The following is a 19683-nucleotide window of genomic DNA, read 5'->3' on the forward strand; positions in this document are numbered from 1 at the left end:
TAACATTAAATGTATAACCACCAGACACACCTCGCCCCTATTCAATAATAGTCACGTATTGACGTTAAATTAAATGTCACCAATGATTCATCTCTTTGTTCCGTACAAATATATACAAAAACGTACTTCCTTGTATCGATTACGTAGATATCAAATCTAAATATGGCGAAGAACAGAAATCGTCAAAGCAGAAAATGAACTTTCTTTATTTTGGTATCATATTAGCAACAGTAAGGTCTGAAGGTAGGTAATATATGTAAAACAGTGAGGAACATTTTATTTGGTTTTGTGTTTCATTATATTTTGGTTAATAAGTGTTTTTTTAATTACCAAAACAGATAGTTTGTATGTTCACTGGTTAACTAATAGAAACAGTTTTACATACAGAAGCCTGTTATATCCAGCATCGAAACCATATTTTGTTTCTAGGTGATGTATTAGTTAGAGTTAGCCTCACTAAATTGTCCATTTAAATGCACCTGTCATGTAACTTAATAAAAATGAAAAAAAAACTAATGAGTTTGCAAATTCAGTACATCAACTGTGGATATGAGATATACAAGTAATCTAATCTATTTTTTTGGAGGTAGATTGTGAAGATTTGTGTAATAAAACGATCGAGTTTATAAAATTCGTTTACTAATAGGCAGCCGCTTACTGATTTGAAACATTAATTTCTTGTAGCGTTAAACTTCTGACTGCTCTCTTCTGAAGCAGCTAGAACAGAATAATGTTCTTCTTAATTTTGTTACCCCACACTTTAACAGTAATCCATCATTGGAACAGACAAATACAAGAGGTCTGGCTTCAAACGGTGGTATTTAAGTGACAGGATATTTTTTTCTGTATATCTTTGGGGATTGATAACCCAAATGACATGCAGTCATACATGTGAAGCTCCAAAAGAAAGACTTTCTCATCTAATTATATTGAATTGATAAATATTTATAACAAAGACTTTTAGATATATGAATTACTTACACAAACAAACTTATACCTAAAATCAAACCACCTGCTAACTATTGGTGACCTACTGGTCGCTAAATCCATCATGACATTTATATTTCTTGTTGAAGACGTTTTTAAATCTACACTTATGATACTTGATATGTACAAATTTATACATATTCATTGTATTTGTGAATGTATCCGTGGATGCAGAAGGTATATAATTATGATGGTTATGTAGATCTATTGTTGCTCTGAATGGGTAGTTGCATGTTTCATTATTACCCACAGACGGAATATCCTTGTATGTATATTAACAGCTAGACTTACATAAACGTTTGATGTTATATCCAAGTAAAGGGAGCATTGTGTTCGTTAACATTTGAACTGGCACTTCGAAGACTCTGATCGAGCTCGTGAGCTGCAAGTATTTGCTAATTATCGCGTCATGCCATAATGGTGACACAGTTGCAGCAGTAAAATATCGAATTTGATTATTACATTTTTTCAAAGAGAAGGTTTTATAGTAAAAAGACATATATGGTATTTTTCACCAGAGTAAAAACATCACTTTTGACCTATTAGAAAACAGCATCCGCAGTGAAAATATTGTTTTAAGACGAAAGTTGAATATAAATAGAAGAAAAAATATCCTAAATTTAGTTGCCTCTTACGAGCATGCAATTGGGGCAGCAGGTGCAATTCTAACGCCCTACCTGCAGGGCAGATTAAGTCGACTTTTTAAAGGTCACCTTATTGCAATGTTGCGTGTCGATTTGAGAAATGAACATGATAATACTTCCTTACAAAAGATTTCGACATACATCATTTCAAAGTAAAATACCATAAATACTTTTAACGACATATTATATTAATGATGATACATCCGGTATAAGCACGGTCTGTGTAACAAAAAGAAACACGCATATATATGGTTATTGCCATCGATGAAATAGATAACATACTTTCAAAGTATCGGTTTCAATGACCTTTATACATTATTGCACTTAAGTTGTCATTAAAATTATCTAAACTGGACTACATTAAGCATTGCTAATGTGAATCATGTACAATTGTAATACGGATATTTACGCACACATGTTATCAATCCAAAATCTTTGTAACATCATTATGACATAGCACTCTATGAACTAATAAATCATCAATCATCAGGCTTTTTATAAAGAATTGTCTGTTACGATAGTAACAAAATTGTATTGTTTTTGAGACTTTATATGATAATGTCAATGAATGAATCCATTATGCTATATATTACATATCTATCGTTTTAATATTTATTGCCTTGAGACTCAACTACAGCTATCTAGATTAGGAGAGATATCAAATTGAAATGAAAATAAACAAAAAATTAAGGTAGTATATATGACTGTATCTGTGACTGATATAGAATTTCCCAGCAAGTGTTTTTAAAAATGTTCATTATATACCCTATTGTGTGATTGTAACAATATCCTATTCAGAACACACCGTATACTGAAGATTGGAGATACGCATGACCGACGATACATAACCCACACAAATCGTAGTTTACTTCCTAGTAGCATTTGGTAGTGCATTGGAATATGGCGAGGAGGTACAGATACATACAAACTCAAGGCATTTTACTGATAATTGTTGTTTCGTTGGCCACAGTAAAATCGGACGGTATGTAATAAATACATTGAACATTGTCTGGGTAAATAACTGATCCGTTCACAGTATTTTATATACTTTACCAACTACAGTAAAACACAGTTTATAACGAGCCTCTAGGGACCAACGGATTCATTAAGTTATAAGCGTGTATCGTTATACACTTACTACAGACAATTCATAGAAACCTTGGTGGGGAATGAAAATTGCTACGTTATAATCAGTTTACAATTACGTTGTGAATGTGCTCGGTATAAACGTGTTTTACTGTATTACTGCTTAGGACACAGGGGACATGGCGTTTATGCTATTTAGATAGTGATGACGCTGACATATATCTATGGGAAATTCATAAATATTCCTTTTAAAACCGTATTGTGAAATATCGCAGGCAAATTGAAGGTTTGTTTTCGTTTATACTGCTCTCGTAACATCCATATAAAGTTTTTAAGATGGAATCGAACTAGTTGACTGGGTATGAATCGTTTTAAACATATACGTTATACATACATAAAACGAACTTGAACTTGATTACAATTGCTTTATGATTATTAGGCGGTAAGTTAACGGCGCGGTTCTGCCATGCGCATCCTTTTATACAGTCCTGACAACGAGTGTTGTATAAACAACTTTGAAAAAAATAAACCTTATATGACGTTAATTAGACGGGAAAAATGAATCCTAAAGTTGTTCGCAATTTGAAGAATTTGATATATAGGGATTCTCGAACAAAATTGCTTTTGAATATTAATTAGTGCCACTAAAGTGATAATTGTGGTAGAAACGGGTCACACAACGAGTGAAGCTTTTGTAACTGTAAAAAATAACTCACTCGTGTGGATAAAATTCCATTTCCAACAACCACTCGTTGTGGAACCTCTATTTTCAAACAAGTGAGTTAATTTTTAAAAGTAACAAAAGACACCAGCTCTAGTGAGCTAGTCCATGCATTTCCTCTTACCGAACGTCATCTTGAATCAAGATTTCTATTCGTACTTGAACAATAAATTAATAGTTGTCGAATTACATATGGACATATTTACGGCAAAATACATCTACTTCTCGACAAATAACTATCAAACCATAGTGATCAATTTTAAGTCTATTTGCGTTAATTCTACCGAAATCATCCACAGGGTCCTCGAACGGCTAGATATACCTCTAAACAAAAGACTATTAAATATTGAGTCCATAGTTCATGCTACGAATGGGAAAGCATGAAAGAATCCGATGTCGCCACACACGTTTAAACAGCAATTTTTTTCTGCTGCAAAGCAGTGATTCAATTTTTGATTACATTAAAGTCACACTATGCATAACTATCAACAAAACGTCAAGTTAGATTCGACCCCGATATTGTTAACATTTGTAGATGCAATTGAAATTTAGTTATATCAAATGATATTTATAATGATTTCTTATAATTATAACTTTGGTACAACAGTTATTGAAAGTCGATACTTGTAAACATGCCTTCATTTGAAACTGGTCGCCATAGAAGTTACGATTATTGCCGAACGGATTTCGGAAAGTTCATGACCCGTTCTCGGACAAATGTTCCGCAGTTACGGTAGTCACATGACGTTCTTGGCAACGACGTTACAATGTCGGCTAACTTCAGTTTGTTAGACTAAATGGGACCAACCTAGCGATGTTCAATATTTATTTGATTTACTGGAGTTTAAATATACCGACCGTCCCTTATCAAGGGGCAGACCACTCCTACGGATATACGGATACTGCAACTTTAACAAATTGTGATGTGACAATGAAAAAATAGTAGTTCGGGTCAAAGTTTAAAATTTTGACCATTTAATAGACCGGAAGTATTATTTCACTAGTGGATCATCAATATATGTATCCAACATCCAGCACATTTATACACTGACCTGAGAGTGGAATAACACGACGTATTGTGGTAGTATGATACATATGATATCGACGCACTGTTTTTTTATGTTTAGAAACACCGAGTCAATATTTCTTTGTGAACTTCATTGCCTAAACGTTGAGTTATTCAGGGAGTCGTATGGTCATTGTTTTCTTGAGGAAACATCAGATAGTCCTTTTGACTTTTGTCAAAGAAACGCCATATCTATTTTAAAAATTAAGGACCTTTTATTCCGTCCATATAGTGATATATTATCCTGATGGAATCTAAAATAATAAAGTCTATAATCTCGGTCAATTCAATTGCAGATGAGCTCCATTAAAGTCCAATACTTATGTAGAAGAAACAAAAAGCTTTTCTTGCTATAATTATTGACTTACATTAATTCAAAACCATTGATACGAAAACATGTATATGCTTTATAAGATTTCTTATTATTGACATCAAAATTTATTTATTTTCAAATAAACTGTTATATGTATTGGTAAATTATAAACAACTGTTGGTTTGGTTATGTCTGTTAACACACATTTGGTATGAAAAGCCAATTACTTTATAATAATAACAAAGGTTATTCTTAATAAATTTCAGAAAATCTAGCTTTGTATAAAACAGCTACACAAAGTAGCGACAGTAAACCTAGTCGTTGGCTGGCGGACGCGGCTGTAGACGGATGTGAACAGACTCATATACGTTCTAATTGCTGCACACACACAGCACCAGATCAAATGACAGCTTGGTGGCGTGTCGATCTAGGTCAAATCAGCACTATCAACACTATCAACATTATATATAGAGGTAAATGAATTGAAGTTTTATTTCAAAATATTATTTGAAAAAGGATTGAACAACAGGCATATCCTATATAAGTTCTATCCCTAAAAATGTAAATGAATTAATCAATGGATACGACACTGTAATTGATCATATTTGATGAATGAAGAGAGAGTTTTCATACACATGCAAATTAAATCCACTAACCCAACAATTTAAAAGTAAATCTCTGACAAGGAATTAAATGCTAAATCGTATACGGGCAAACTATAGGTATACAAAGGAAAGGTTGAATGCAATGGCATAATTCACTTCCTGCTAAATTAGACTTGAGGGTTGTGATGTTAAGGTCGTCTGTACGCAATATGATCTTTAAATAGCACTTTTGACTTCAAGCTTTATAAGTGTTCGTTTCAACAATTTATTCATTACATTTTCGAATGCATACCTACTGTTTTATCACCAAAATCAGAAAATTAATATGTGTATGATATGAGAAAAATAATGGCATGTTTGCCGTTGTTTTCCAGACAACTTCCAGGAGAGATTGGCAGGATACAAATTATATGTATCCAATACAACCTCTTCACCACAGAATGGCGACTTGTGCTATGAAGACACCAGTTCTATTCTGGCCGCTGTACAGTTGAATAAGATACAACAGTGTCCTTATGTAGGTCGGTATGTCACCGTATATAACTATAGAAACGATCCGAAACGCTACAGCTGGTACAGTGATAACGCTGTTTTGGAACTTTGTGAAGTTAAAGTGAATGGTGAGTATCTCAGTAGTTTTGTATTTATTAAATGATTCTGAAGTATTTTGTTTAGTTAGTAGATATAATTTTAATAAAATGCAAAAAATGTTTACTTAGAATATGTTATCCATGTTATAACGTACCCAAAACTTTATTAGAAATTGAAATATAAAACTGCAATACAAACACTACTAAAGCATTAGCCGCCATATACCAACATAACATATTTTGAAGACATCTAATAACTACAGGTACCAGATACATAACGGTCTGCCACACTTACTCTCTCAAGAATTATTAAGGTCGTACCTGAAGAAACATCTGTTTTACAATATGAGTTTGCTATTTACATCAATGTAATGTGTTTTATATACTTTTGATCATTAGCATGTCCAGCAGGCAGCTATGGTACGGATGACTGTAGTCAAGTTTGTCCGGCGAGCTGTTATGGTGGAAACTGTGATCCTAAAACAGGTTCATGTCTCTGTAAGTTTTTATGGCTAGTACATCGGAACATCTAATAGTAAATTGTATGTGTCATTAGCCTTGACCTAATTCCACTAGGTGTATGTAAATGCGATATTACTCCACAGAGTAAGTTGCAAGGTGCAAATATGTTTTTTTCAGATTGTGCTCCTGGTAAATATGGCGACGTTTGTGAGAACACCTGCTCCATAGATTGTAAAGACAGACTGTGTAGTAAAGATATTGGACATTGTATAGGTTGGTAATGGGGGCCAGCGAATGTTTACCTACTTTTGAAAATGATTGCAATACTGATTTTGTGTCGTTTACAGTTTACACAAAAAGCAGATATTTAGATATACCACTGATTTGTTTTACTATGAAGGACTGAAAATGAGACTTTTTATGTATTACTTAATATCTAATGCATACTAGGTATGGCACTTGACAAAGCTGGTATTTCTCTTTGTATAATTCCAAACGATCTACTGCTATCATCTTGAATATCTAGCACCAATCCCCAAATTGACACAATATGTTTTAAAAACAAAGGTCTATATTGCACAACCATTAATTGATTTTGTTAAGGTTAAAGTAATGAGAATTATTTTATCTGTTGTAACTAGCATTCCTTTATTCATTTGGAAACACTTTTATCTATCAAATCCTTTTTAGATTGTGCTCCTGGTAATTATGGCGACGTTTGTGAGAACACCTGCTCAACATATTGTAAAGATAGACTGTGTAGTAAAGATACAGGACATTGTATAGGTTGGTATCATCGTTTACCAGGGAGCAAAGAAGGGGGTGGGGTACTTTCCAGAAAAGTGTTCAATAAAGTTCTAAAGAAGAGTATATCATGTATACTCTATTAAGCTAACAATACGATGCCTGGAACTGATTAAATAAATATATATAGGATTTTTTAGTGTACCGATAAGGAAATATTTTCAACAATGTTTTCAATTTCTTAAGTGAAAGAGTGAGGCATCAAGATGTTTTTCTGATAGATGAGTTGTGATTATGTGCAGAACATTATCAACGTGTCCATATCAACAAAACGAAAACGTTTATCATAAGAAGGGTGGAATATTGCAAAAACATATAGACCAACAGACTGGTGTGATATGGAAGAACAGTTGCCAGTTTTTAATACCACACTACTGATTAAACCGTTAAGCAGTATACTTCCATCAATTATCTGTGAAATCTATGTAATTTTTGTGATTTATCGATTATAATATTAGTAACAGCCCCCGAGTTTACAATTTAAACTTGGGGCTGGCTTTTCGTTTAAATTTTGGTGATTGATAGGAATACTGCATTTTTGAAAGGATAGAATTTTTAAACCTGATCAAAGCATTTGGTTGCATGTCCCCATGGCTTAGAGTGCATTCCTGGAAAATTCGATGATACTTGTGATCAAGTCTGCTCTTTATACTGTAATACTACTGTATGTGACAAGGATACCGGACACTGTTTTGGTGAGTCAATACTTCATGTATAATTTATATTTATAGAGGTTTACAGGGCTGGTGCGGAAAGATCGAGGGTCCATGGAAATGTTGCATTGAGCAAGTTGAATTTATCTCACCGAGGATGATTGTTTTATATTACTGATAGCGTATCACTGCTTGTTTAGTTCAAGTTCATGCAAAACTATACCAGAACCCTTTGTTCAATTCCAAAATATGCTGTAATGTAGGGAGAACTCAGAAAACCACAGCAACTATTAAATACAAAACATTATTGTTCACAGAATGCAAAACAATAATTTTATATATTTAGTACGACAAAGACCACAAATGGTTGATTTAAAAAACATCTATAATTTTTATTGGACCTGCTTACAGGTTGTACAGACGGAAGGTATGGCGATAACTGTGAGACCGACTGCCCAGTAAACTGTAAAGATAGACTCTGTGATCGAAACACGGGGTATTGTACAGGTTCGTAACACAGACAATTTGATTATGCATTATAGAAATATTTGTGTAAAGTGTAACCGGAAATGTACCGGATATAAGTACAATATGTAATACTATAATTTATTACATAACTGGCCCGTCCAGCCATGTCATACGGTCATGTCATAAATATCGTAAGATACATGTGTTATAACACTACTATGACGTCACATATAGATTTGACGTCCTAATATCTGTATGACGTCGCATGATTGTTTCAGTAGATGGAAACGTCGCATCCGAGCCGGATTTCTACTGTTTTATATAGAGACGAAATTTAAGGTTTTGCTAATAAAAGTTATGTGATAAATGAAATATTACACTCGAAATTTGAAGTGTTGCTTATATCTATATTAATAAATGTTATGTGATAAATAAAATCTTACACTCGAAATTTTTAAGTTTTGCTTATATTTGTATTTATAAAAGTTATGTGATTAATGGAATATTACACTCGTTACTATGTGATATGAAATTTATCAAACTCGTTAAATAATTTGATACGCCACTCGCCGAAAGGCTCGTAAGATCCTCTCTATATATAATTAATTAATTTTACTTTAGACATGTGGTTAAAAGAGTAGATATTATTAGTTAATTGTTTTACCGCACGGTAGATGACCATTTTAGTGATATAATGCCTACGAACTGCATATTCACCCAGTATAATAAAGAAGTATCAGAATAATTATCTTTCCCTGTTTTCTTTTTGTTTAAAACTACATACTCGATCTGAAGACCTAGCTGATCGATCGATTTCCCTTATTAGATTGTAATCTTTTTTATTCAATTAAAGGTAAATTCTATTTTTCCCCTTATTCGTATACAAAAATCGAAAGACCACTTCTTTGTATCCCTCAATTCTGTATGCTCTCTCATAAAGCAGCAAGCTCTGTTTACTCAAAATGAATAATCAAGAATAAACAACGCAACAAGGATTTTTGGCAGAAAACTGGCTCACCTTTTATGAAGGCGGCCGAAAATATTATCGAAAAGAATTTTGAGTGAAGGTGCGGCCTAAAGAGCGCCATCACCATAAGATAACAACAACAATTAACACTCTGATAATAATAATTGCAGATGGCACATATGTTTACATAACATATTGAGCAAGGAAGGACAATAATGTAAAAAAGATACTAAGAAACACAAATTCATATGGCTATCAGTAGAACATAGTGTATTGGCACATAACATAATGAGCAAGGATGGACAATAATGCAAAAAAGATACTTTAAAGTTGGCACACATTCAACTGGCTAACAGTAGAACATATTTTATTGGTACATAACATATTGAGCAACAGGGAAGTGGATTAGGGTGGGAAATTCCAAAATTTCTTGTCTTACAAAATGGCGTCTTACAATTTCTTACAATTTTTTCTGTCAGCGAAGAATGACATATGCGCATGTGCGTTACGTATATGACGATCACATGATATAAACTGACCAATCAAAGAACAAAAACATAAAGCCTAAAGCGGGAAATACGAATTGTGAAAAAAGTCGTCTATTGCATAGACTTTTTATTTTTCCCCTTATTCGTATACAAAAATCGAAAGACCACTTCTTTGTATCCCTCAATTCTGTATGCTCTCTCATAAAGCAGCAAGCTCTGTTTACTCAAAATGAATAATCAAGAATAAACAACGCAACAAGGATTTTTGGCAGAAAACTGGCTCACCTTTTATGAAGGCGGCCGAAAATATTTATTTTTACTTAACCCAAATTATTTATCGAAAAGAATTTTGAGTGAAGGTGCGGCCTAAAGAGCGCCAAAAAGTTACTTATGTATTACCTTAATACATATGGAACTGCCGCCACCCTTGCTGCGTATAAACAAACCTAACATATACATGTATATATATATCTAAACAAAACAATATGATAAGTTCAATGCATATAACAGAAGCAAATAATGTTGGAAACACATTCAGTGTCCAAACAGACTTTACAACAAGTCTTTTATGGCATATATCTCTGCAAATACCAAATGTTACAGAGTAAAACACAGTACATCAAAAGAAAACTTAGAGTCATAGAAAAACCACCAGGGAACGGGCGTACTGCCACTGAGGTCCCAGTCGCAGATCTAGCCTCAACATATATACATCAAACATAAATATCAAACTTACATCAACATGTAAACCACAATGAACTTTATACCACAATGACCTGGACGTACCGTCACTATAGCCTGTGTGGAACAAATAACATTGTAAAATTAACATGTATAAGGAACCAGCCAGGGCCAGGGCGTACCGCCACTTAGGACCTACCTGACACCATACATAATGTTAAAGAGTAAACCTTTACAACCACAATACTATTCATAAAATTGACCCAATACTGAAAAATCTGTGGGGGGAAAAAATTGCCAAGATACACACATCTCTGCCTGACAAGATTACTGAGTTCATAGTAAATGTCGCACATAAATTGAGATCCAACTATTCATGGTTGGGGGGGGGTTGTCATGTAACTACGAGTACATTGGTGTGTGAAATGGCAGGAGATCGAATATAGACCTTAAAAGCGTCACTTTTCCATCGACCAAGAACTTCTATTTGAGAATCAGACAAGCCCAATATATTAGCAGCAAATGATGCCCCACCTATACGAAATGAGTGACCCTTGAATCGAGTCACATCAAGTCCGCATATGGACAAGCATTGTTTTTGTCAACGAGTCAAAACGTCTGCGTGAGAAAGCGTCACCACGTTTAGTTTGAAAGAGACAGCCCGGTTTTTGTACCGCGATGCCTTAGATATGTCATTAAGTATTGCACAGGGCAGTGACCATGTGCTACTGCCTTGATAGGTATAGTGTGAGGTTTACCGCCTAGGTTATGTTTAAAATGCCGAAATGTAATGAGTATCTGTTTTGGTATATTGTTGTGAAACTCAAAATCGACATCCTGTAATTGAATCACCTTGTCATCCTGTGAAGGGTGACTGGAAAGTAATTCACCCAATCTAGCTAAGGCGTGAAAGGCTACAGAGAAGACAGCTGGCATAAGAGCTTGCTCATATGGGCATGCTGTAACCTTACATGTTGAAGAGCAGAGAGACTGTAATATTGATAAAGTAATTGGAAGTCGAGAATCAAATGAAGGGGCTATACGTGTAGCACCTTGAATAGCTTTACGAACAAGAAATGTTTTTGTCGGATCACTATACCCGTTCAGCTTATGAATATATGCTAAGGCTGAGAGTTGGGACGTAATTGTGCTTGGTGCCTTGCCAAGTTGAAAGGCATGGGCTATATAAAGGGCAACTGTACCCTGACATACAGGTAGGGTAAAACGATGTCCTAGAACCTCGATACAAAATTTCTCGAACGTCATTAAGGACTGATCATACAGTTTTCTCGATGTTGGTGCTAGAGAAGCACTTATGAGGTTGGACAAGGTTGGAAGAAGATTTTTTTTGATCCACTTCGCTGGGCACTGTCGTTGGACAACTCTCGGCTGTGGGCAGCAACATTTTGAACTGCTGAATCTGCAAACGAGACAAAGCATCAGCCAGGATATTTTTACAACCCTCAATGTGTCTAGCCTTAATCAATATATTATGTCGTAAACATACAAGCACTAGACTTCTGACCATTTTCATGACTATAGGATCACGAGAAGATTGAGAGTTAAGCACTGACACCATGTTCAAGTTATCTGAATAGAGCCAAATGGCTTTATTGGTTAACTCGTCAGTCCAAGTGAAAACAGCTACTACAATGGGGTATAATTCGAGCAAATTAATGTGTGGCTTTGAAATGTCATCATGCCAAACCCCATGTAACCACTTATTTCCAAAAACAGCCCCAAAACCGATTGAAGATGATGCATCAGTATACAGTTGTAATGTATTGGAAGACTCCCAAATGTCAGATAAGAAAAAAACATTTCACATTGAAATTGTCTAAAAATTGTCCCCACATTGCCAAGTCTGCTCGCCCTCCAGAATTTAAATGTATTTTATAGTTTGGCTTCTGAATTCCTAAAGTTAAATCAATTAACCTTCTTAGGAAGAGCCGTCCTGGTAAAACGACACTTGTCGCAAACTGCAATTTTCCAATCACAGATTGCAACTCTTTTAGGGTGATCTTTTTCCTACATGAAAATTCTTTACATAATTGTTTACAATCACGGAGTTTATCATCTGTGAGGCGTGCCTCCATCAAAATGCTATCAAGTGTTATACCGAGGAAAGGGAGTATTTGTTCAGGCCCAACAGGTTTTTCCGGGGCAAGTGGCATACCTAACTGAGAACAAAAGGCTTGGAAATCATGTAAGCTCTGAAGGCATGTGTTATAAGACGATTCAATAAACAAAAAATCATCTAACACTTTGACAATTGCTGATGCTTTGCCTCGTTGATACATAATCCACTCTATGGCTGAGGTGAAAGCCTCAAAAATACTACAACTTTCAGCAAGACCCCATTGGTAAACATTTATCAAAATAAAATTGGTCCTGCCAAAGAAATCCCAGCAAGTGCCGCTGACTCGGATGTATTGGAATAATTCTAAACGCAGCTTCAATGTCAGATTTTGCAAGAAAAGGTGACTTATCTTTTTTAATGAAATTGATTGCATGTTGAATGGTTTTATACTGAACACTGGTAAATTTTTCAGGTATACCATCATTAATGGAATTTTCTTCTGAATAACTAAGATGGTGAATTAAACGAAATTTATTGGGATCTTGAAACGAATCAAAAGGGTGTTTCACAAAAGGGCCAGCGATACGTCCTGCTTTAATTTCTTTGTCAAGTTTTTGGTTCACTACCTCGGGCATTTCTTTGGCAGATATCAAATTCTTGCATGTTTTACTAGATGCTGTACCGTTAAAATGAAATTCAAAACCAAAAGTAAAACCATTGATTAAGAAGGAGGCCTTTTCTGGATCATACCCTTGTAAGGCTTTAGCCAAAACCACGGGATTAACAGGTGTCACTATCTCATTGACCGAAGCGCCAGCGATTTCCGCGCATGAAACCGCGGGGTTGGAAGTTGTGGAAGTTTTGTCTGGGACCATAGCGTGGTCCACGAAACCGAAAATTCTGTGGCCGAAAGGTTTGCGTATCGCTATTAGGATTACCAGCAAAACCAAATACAGGACAAGCTGTACTTGCGTGCTTTGCACCACAAACGCCGCATTTATGTAAATATCTACAACCGCTGCAATGCTCGCCACGCGCAAACCTGTGGCAGATATTGGGAGTCTGTGCATGTGCTGTTGAAGAAGCACGACGGGTAAGGGCTTCATGCCACAATTCCAATTGGCATTCATCCCAACGTAACGAACAAGCGGGATTTGCCATCAAGAGGCGGAAATTCCTATCGTAATACCGCCAATCAGCATGTTTGTTAGCTAGGTTACGAACCAATGACAAATACTTAAGTAACCCAGGAAAGGCCTCCTTGTTTTGCTCAACACTACACAACACTGATATAAAAATATTGAACTTGTTGGTCCATTCATCAATACTTAGAGTTTTAGTCTGAGCAGATTTCTTCACTAGTTGCAGGGATGGTTGGTCATCTGAGGTGTTAACTACCATGGTCATGTGACCATCTATGTCTTTATCAGTCAAAGTTGCCATGTCGACAAATTTGTTAGCTAAAATTTTTTGTCGAACTGTTTCTGTGACCATAAGGTGAAGTGGCACAGATTGAGACACAAATTGTTCTGTCTGTGGAGCGGCATCAGTAGATCCTTGAGCAAATAATAAGTTGGTGGCTGTCACCAAACCCTCACCGATTGCATGTCCAGTAGAGGCATGGACTGTAGTCTCCGGAAGTTGACCACTGGTGCTAGAGGACGTCAAATTACCAGCTGGTAATACATCATTTGTTGGCAGGTTGCTTCTGGCCTCTTTCAGTCCAGCTTCGAAAGCCTCTTTAATGAGGTTTTGTAATTGTGAGGAGGGCATGGATACCTCCTGATCCCCATCATGATGTCTGGTCTCCTCTTGTGCAGACTGGGTTTCCACTGAGGACACTACTACTTCTGTAGTGGGAGGAGTCTGAGCAGTAGAGGAAGGTGGCTGTACCGTAGCGGAAGGAGACTGTCTAGATGTTTTCTTTTTGGAGCCAACAAAGGGGTTCTGTAAGGCTGCCTTCCGCTTGGGAGGCATTTTGCCTGTGTATACCTGAAAAAAGTCAAATTTGGTGACCCGCACTAGATTACTCTGTTTATCTTAAAATATCAACGAAATAATAGGATCCCATATGAGTAAAGACTATAATATGTTGTTTATCTTCAAAATATCAACAAACTAATGATTCTCCATGGTCTTTAAATTAATATAAGGAAATCCCAAGGATAAATTGATACATTAGTCATTATTATAATTGATATATCTACAATAATATATAATTATCGAATATATTATGCAAAATATCCATCTAAACCTGGATGCTAATGTTTGATTTAGAATTGAATAACACTATATAGCTATATAAAAGTTATTCGCGGGCATAAAGCAGGTAAAAACGCGGGCACTTGGGCGAGAAACAAAATTGCAGTCACTTAAAATATGAACGCGGGCCATAGGCAAAATAAGAAAACTAACGCGGGCCAAAGGCAAAATAATTAGAATATAATAACGCGGGTACACAAATAAGCCTCTCAGAGTTTACACCGCTGCCGAAACAGATATGGCGTATATACTGGCATAATACCAGTAAAGCCCGATTGGCTGTGTACATAACAACTTTTTTTTTTTTTTTAAATATTTTTTAAGTGATGTTATTGATTTTAAGTATATATATATATATTTATTTTTTTTTTTTTTTATATAATATATTTTTATGTATATGATTATGAAAAAAAATATCTGCAATTACTCATTAATTCCATACTGATATGTATCACAGCAAAAGTATGCTAACTACAGTGTTTTGGGCTGCAATATATATTTAGTTGTAGGCTTAGTGATAATAGATCTCATTCCGTGTAAAGGGAAGTAACCCCGAAATAAATCTCTGACCACAGGAAATTCTCAAAGGGAGGTAACTTCTACCGAAACAGGGAAATTTGTAAAAAAAATTATTGGGCAAGAGCATAGATAATACCACCTTTAACTGAGCGATAATAAGGTTTTAAGCAATGAAAGTGCACACCATCTGATCCTAACAAGTCATGTTCATCCCAGATCTCCCTGGTATGACGCCAGAAGGTAACACTTGGAAATTATTAAGTCTATGAAGCAATAGCTCATTGGTTTCGGCCACACGCGAATTGTATATTGAAATCGCAACATCACCTTTATGACGACGTGTTCGCTCTCGCCGAAACAACTGACAAACAACGACATGCCTGGTACCCCTGGACAAGAGTTCCTCGGTGAAAGACACATAATAGCGTCAACCACACGATCAGGCAAACCTCGTGGCCTACTTAGGTCATTTCCGCCGCATTGTAAACAAATGACGTCGTAAAAAGATGTCGAACCGGGAAGCTCAAAACGAGAAGCGATACGTTGCATATTAGCCCCTGGGATACCCACGAAATCCACAAGATCACGAGATAAACCAAAATTAGCCCGCGATGGGGAGTCATTGATATATGAAGCGAGACGCGCAATGAAACTGTGGCCGATAACCAAAACTCGAGCAGGGTCTGACATAGTGACCCAAATTTGTGTGATAACTGAACCGTAAAATAACACAAAAAAACTTACCCAATTTGCAATTGACCAATCAGTGATAAGAATCTAGTTACTGGTAGTGGTATAACGTCTTCAACGCTGATATAAACGAACGAAATTCCAAAATTTCTTGTCTTACAAAATGGCGTCTTACAATTTTTTCTGTCAGCGAAGAATGACATATGCGCATGTGCGTTACGTATATGACGATCACATGATATAAACTGACCAATCAAAGAACAAAAACATAAAGCCTAAAGCGGGAAATACGAATTGTGAAAAAAGTCGTCTATTGCATAGACTTTTTATTTTTTGGGGGGTTCTGTCATTTTAATGATATGATTTAGATAATTAATTTTCTTTCAATTTGCGTAGAATGCATTTCTGGAACGTTCGGATATACCTGTAACCAAGAATGTCCTGATTACTGCAACGGCACAAGTTGCTTCGAAGGACGCCGGAACGTGTTATGGCAAGTATATCACTTCGGTCACTTATAACGTACCGCAGATCACAAATGATGCATTAGTATACATCATTGTCTCAAATGTAATATCTTATGTGAATTATAAATGTACTAAACATATCATTCTGTTCAAAAAAAGCTGTTACAAATTAATGAATTATCATAGTATTTTTTTCAAAATAAATTATTCTGTCAATTTTGGTACTATTTTTACCGCAAATTGTACTGGATATCTTCTTATTATGCATAATGAAAAGATATTCGGCAGCATTTGTAGCAAGAATATGACCAAACATCGGGTCGAAAATTCACTCAGACAAGATAATGTGTTCATGATTATATCTTGATAATTTAGATGGTGAGCATAGTGTCGAAAGTACAAATTCTTTACCTGAACTCGCGTACCATATATCACTGTTTTATGAATCTCATTTGTAGGCTGTACAACTGGGAGATATGGTACGACATGTTCTTTTATGTGTCCTGTGACGTGTAAAGACTTTGTGTGTGATTACCAGACCGGCCAATGCTTAGGTAAAGTATACTCATCGATAAGTATGCCAATGTCATTGAATGCTGGCAGTAACATATCACTATGCTTATCAACGTAAACGTCAATATGATATCATAAGATCGATCAATTTGTTCATAAATAAAGATTCTCAAAAAACCAACATTTTTACACAGACTGCTATCCAGGAAAATACGGAGTAGTGTGTGGAGCTGATTGTCCGGACTCTTGTGCAGAAAACATCTGTAACAAGGAAGATGGACACTGTCTAATCCAGGGTAGGTACATGTGTGTTGATGTAGTTACATACAACATCATGTCATTGGAAACATAAACCTGTAATAGTCTATTGCTATCAAAATAAAAACAGTAGCAATGTATCGATCAAGATGTAAGCGTGTACTTGTATACACACTTTACGTATACACCCAGCTGCAAGTGGTCACCAGGTACGTACGGAGGGGGTGTGGGTAAAATTGTTGATGACAAAGGTCATGTGGGAGTTGCATGTTACACGTTATACCCACATGCATAAACTAGCACATAATTCATCCTGTTTTATTTGCTATTGAAGAAAACTGAATTGTCATTTTATCTTTCGCACCACAGATTCGTCGCAAACTGAGCAGTCACCAGGTAAGGATTCTGGGTAAACTGTATCTCTTTTTTAAGCTATACAATTTTGTAATAAATTCCCAAAAATCGTCAGTGCTCAATGCACTTCATATTAATTTGCTGTCGAATCCAAACACATCTGGTATTCCTGTTCAATCTTGTGTAGAAATATGTAATCGTGTTCGTTTTGCATGTCTTGATAAAGGGGCAGATCGCCTCGAAAATTTGACAATTTATTTTGTCCTCACGGTTGGAATTACTTCCTTGTCCCATATTTTAAAAACACATATTCAATATTTGCTTGATCTGAAAATGGTAAACACCAATGAAATCTAAGCATTTACATGCGACATTTGTTACAGTTGATACTTACATCATTATAATAGCTGTGCTAGCTGTTGTCTGTGGATTACTAGCTGCCGCATTGATCACCGCTATCATAGTTATCTGCTTGCTCCGGTATGTATGTCAATCACCAGAACTCTTCCGTCTTCATATTATAATACATGTATAATAACCCACCGTAGAGGATATATGTCGATTTATGCCCATCACCAGGGATATAAAGGACTGTAAGTCTGGATATGTAGCAACACATTGGGTCATAATCGTTTTATAATACCGAAACAAAATATCGGGTAAAAAATGAAAGGGAACTTTTATTTCATTCATATTTGGATACTGCACTAGTTATAAAGCAATGAAAAACGACGAAAAAACATTTGAGCGAGCTATTGTGAAACACATCCTGTGACGTTATGTATGCATTCAATTCAACTTGATGTGAAATGTCAATAGGTAGTACTTTTCTTTAGATGATATTTTGAAGAATACAATTAGTCGCAGCATTCGTAAATGTCGAAACATTTTGACAACAAATCTACAGATTTTTCGAGGTAGATCTATATATGCTGCTGTGAAAATTGGTAATTTCCGTCTTGGACGCTCATCGGGGTTATTACTTGGAGTATTATCACCCTGGAATTATCACTCCCAGTCATGGTTACATGGTTAATCAAAGAAGATGACACACCGGCGAAGACAATTTCCGTCGTAAATTCGATTCATCAAACGTCATTTGGCAAGTCCCATGCTGGTAGTGAGGAATAATAATACCTGTTACAACTGTAGTATAGATACGTAGGGTGTGAAATCTGAAATTTAGAATTTTGGTAATATAAGAGTGATCCTCTTTACAGAAACAAAGATAACGGAAAGAGCACGCCAAATAAAACTACAGGTAAGCCAACGAATCATTATTAACAAATAAATGCAATCGTCTGTAATTAAGCCAGATGATTTCAATCATGTTCAGTACAATGTCAACAGTGAAACACTTCTTAAAACCTGGATTTCTGCGTATTTATGATATAATTTTTCCTGTCTCAAACACAATTTTGTTAAATTTTCTTTATGTTGTACAAGGTCTTTAAGATAAACTTGATTAAATAATTATTATCTATAATATGTGTTCTGCATTTACTTAATAAATTTCTATGGAAATATATAGTTAATGACTGCGGTGAGCGTGAATTAAGCATTTTGAAAGTTTTGTTAGTCTTACTGATTCTATTAATTTTAATGGTGTTTTTTTTTCTTTCAGAACAATCCAGTCCAGACACCGGGTATACGTCTCTTGACCGCCGTGACTTAGAACCTGCCCATGTATACTGATCGTTTGATTATTATTGTACAAAGTAATTCTAAAAAGGATGATTATACTTGTTAATAAAACAATCAAAACAAACACCCTGTGTTAAGTTTTTTCTCCATTCAATATTGTTTACAAATCCGTTATGTTTGTTTCTCATTGATCTAGGATATCAATGTTGGTGAGGTATAAATAAGTCATAATTGACGACTCGGAGAGACAATAAAATCTTATCTTTTTTTTTTTTTTTGTTATCGTATGTATTAATGCATACGAAATGTATTAATGCATACGAAAATCAGTGCCAAATAATACATGAAAAAGAACACAACT

General features: G+C 35.4%; 1 protein-coding gene across 1 annotated transcript; it reads left to right on the top strand.

The window, feature by feature from the left end:
• The first annotated feature begins 9 nt into the window (after positions 1–9).
• Positions 10–19392, top strand: LOC138326220 (scavenger receptor class F member 1-like). The gene is made up of 15 exons (XM_069272345.1): positions 10–243; positions 2430–2613; positions 5084–5290; positions 5797–6042; positions 6412–6510; positions 7165–7260; positions 7878–7973; positions 8343–8438; positions 16483–16596; positions 17012–17107; positions 17261–17362; positions 17694–17720; positions 18062–18158; positions 18899–18939; positions 19303–19392. Exons 2-15 carry the CDS (start codon positions 2532–2534, stop codon positions 19371–19373), a joined length of 1470 nt encoding a protein of 489 aa, XP_069128446.1. The 5' UTR covers positions 10–243; positions 2430–2531; the 3' UTR covers positions 19374–19392.
• Positions 19393–19683: the final 291 nt, after the last annotated feature.

The sequence above is a fragment of the Argopecten irradians genome, chromosome 6, assembly GCF_041381155.1.
Source record: "Argopecten irradians isolate NY chromosome 6, Ai_NY, whole genome shotgun sequence".
Classification (NCBI taxonomy): domain Eukaryota; kingdom Metazoa; phylum Mollusca; class Bivalvia; order Pectinida; family Pectinidae; genus Argopecten; species Argopecten irradians.

Bases quoted from the DNA above. Each gene is read 5' to 3' on its own strand.
- LOC138326220 (XM_069272345.1), top strand. From the start codon at position 2,532: ATGGCGAGGAGGTACAGATACATACAAACTCAAGGCATTTTACTGATA. The intron at 8,439-16,482 runs GTTCGTAACACA...CAATTTGCGTAG, and splicing joins AAACACGGGGTATTGTACAG to AATGCATTTCTGGAACGTTC. The intron at 16,597-17,011 runs GTCACTTATAAC...TCTCATTTGTAG, and splicing joins ATGGCAAGTATATCACTTCG to GCTGTACAACTGGGAGATAT.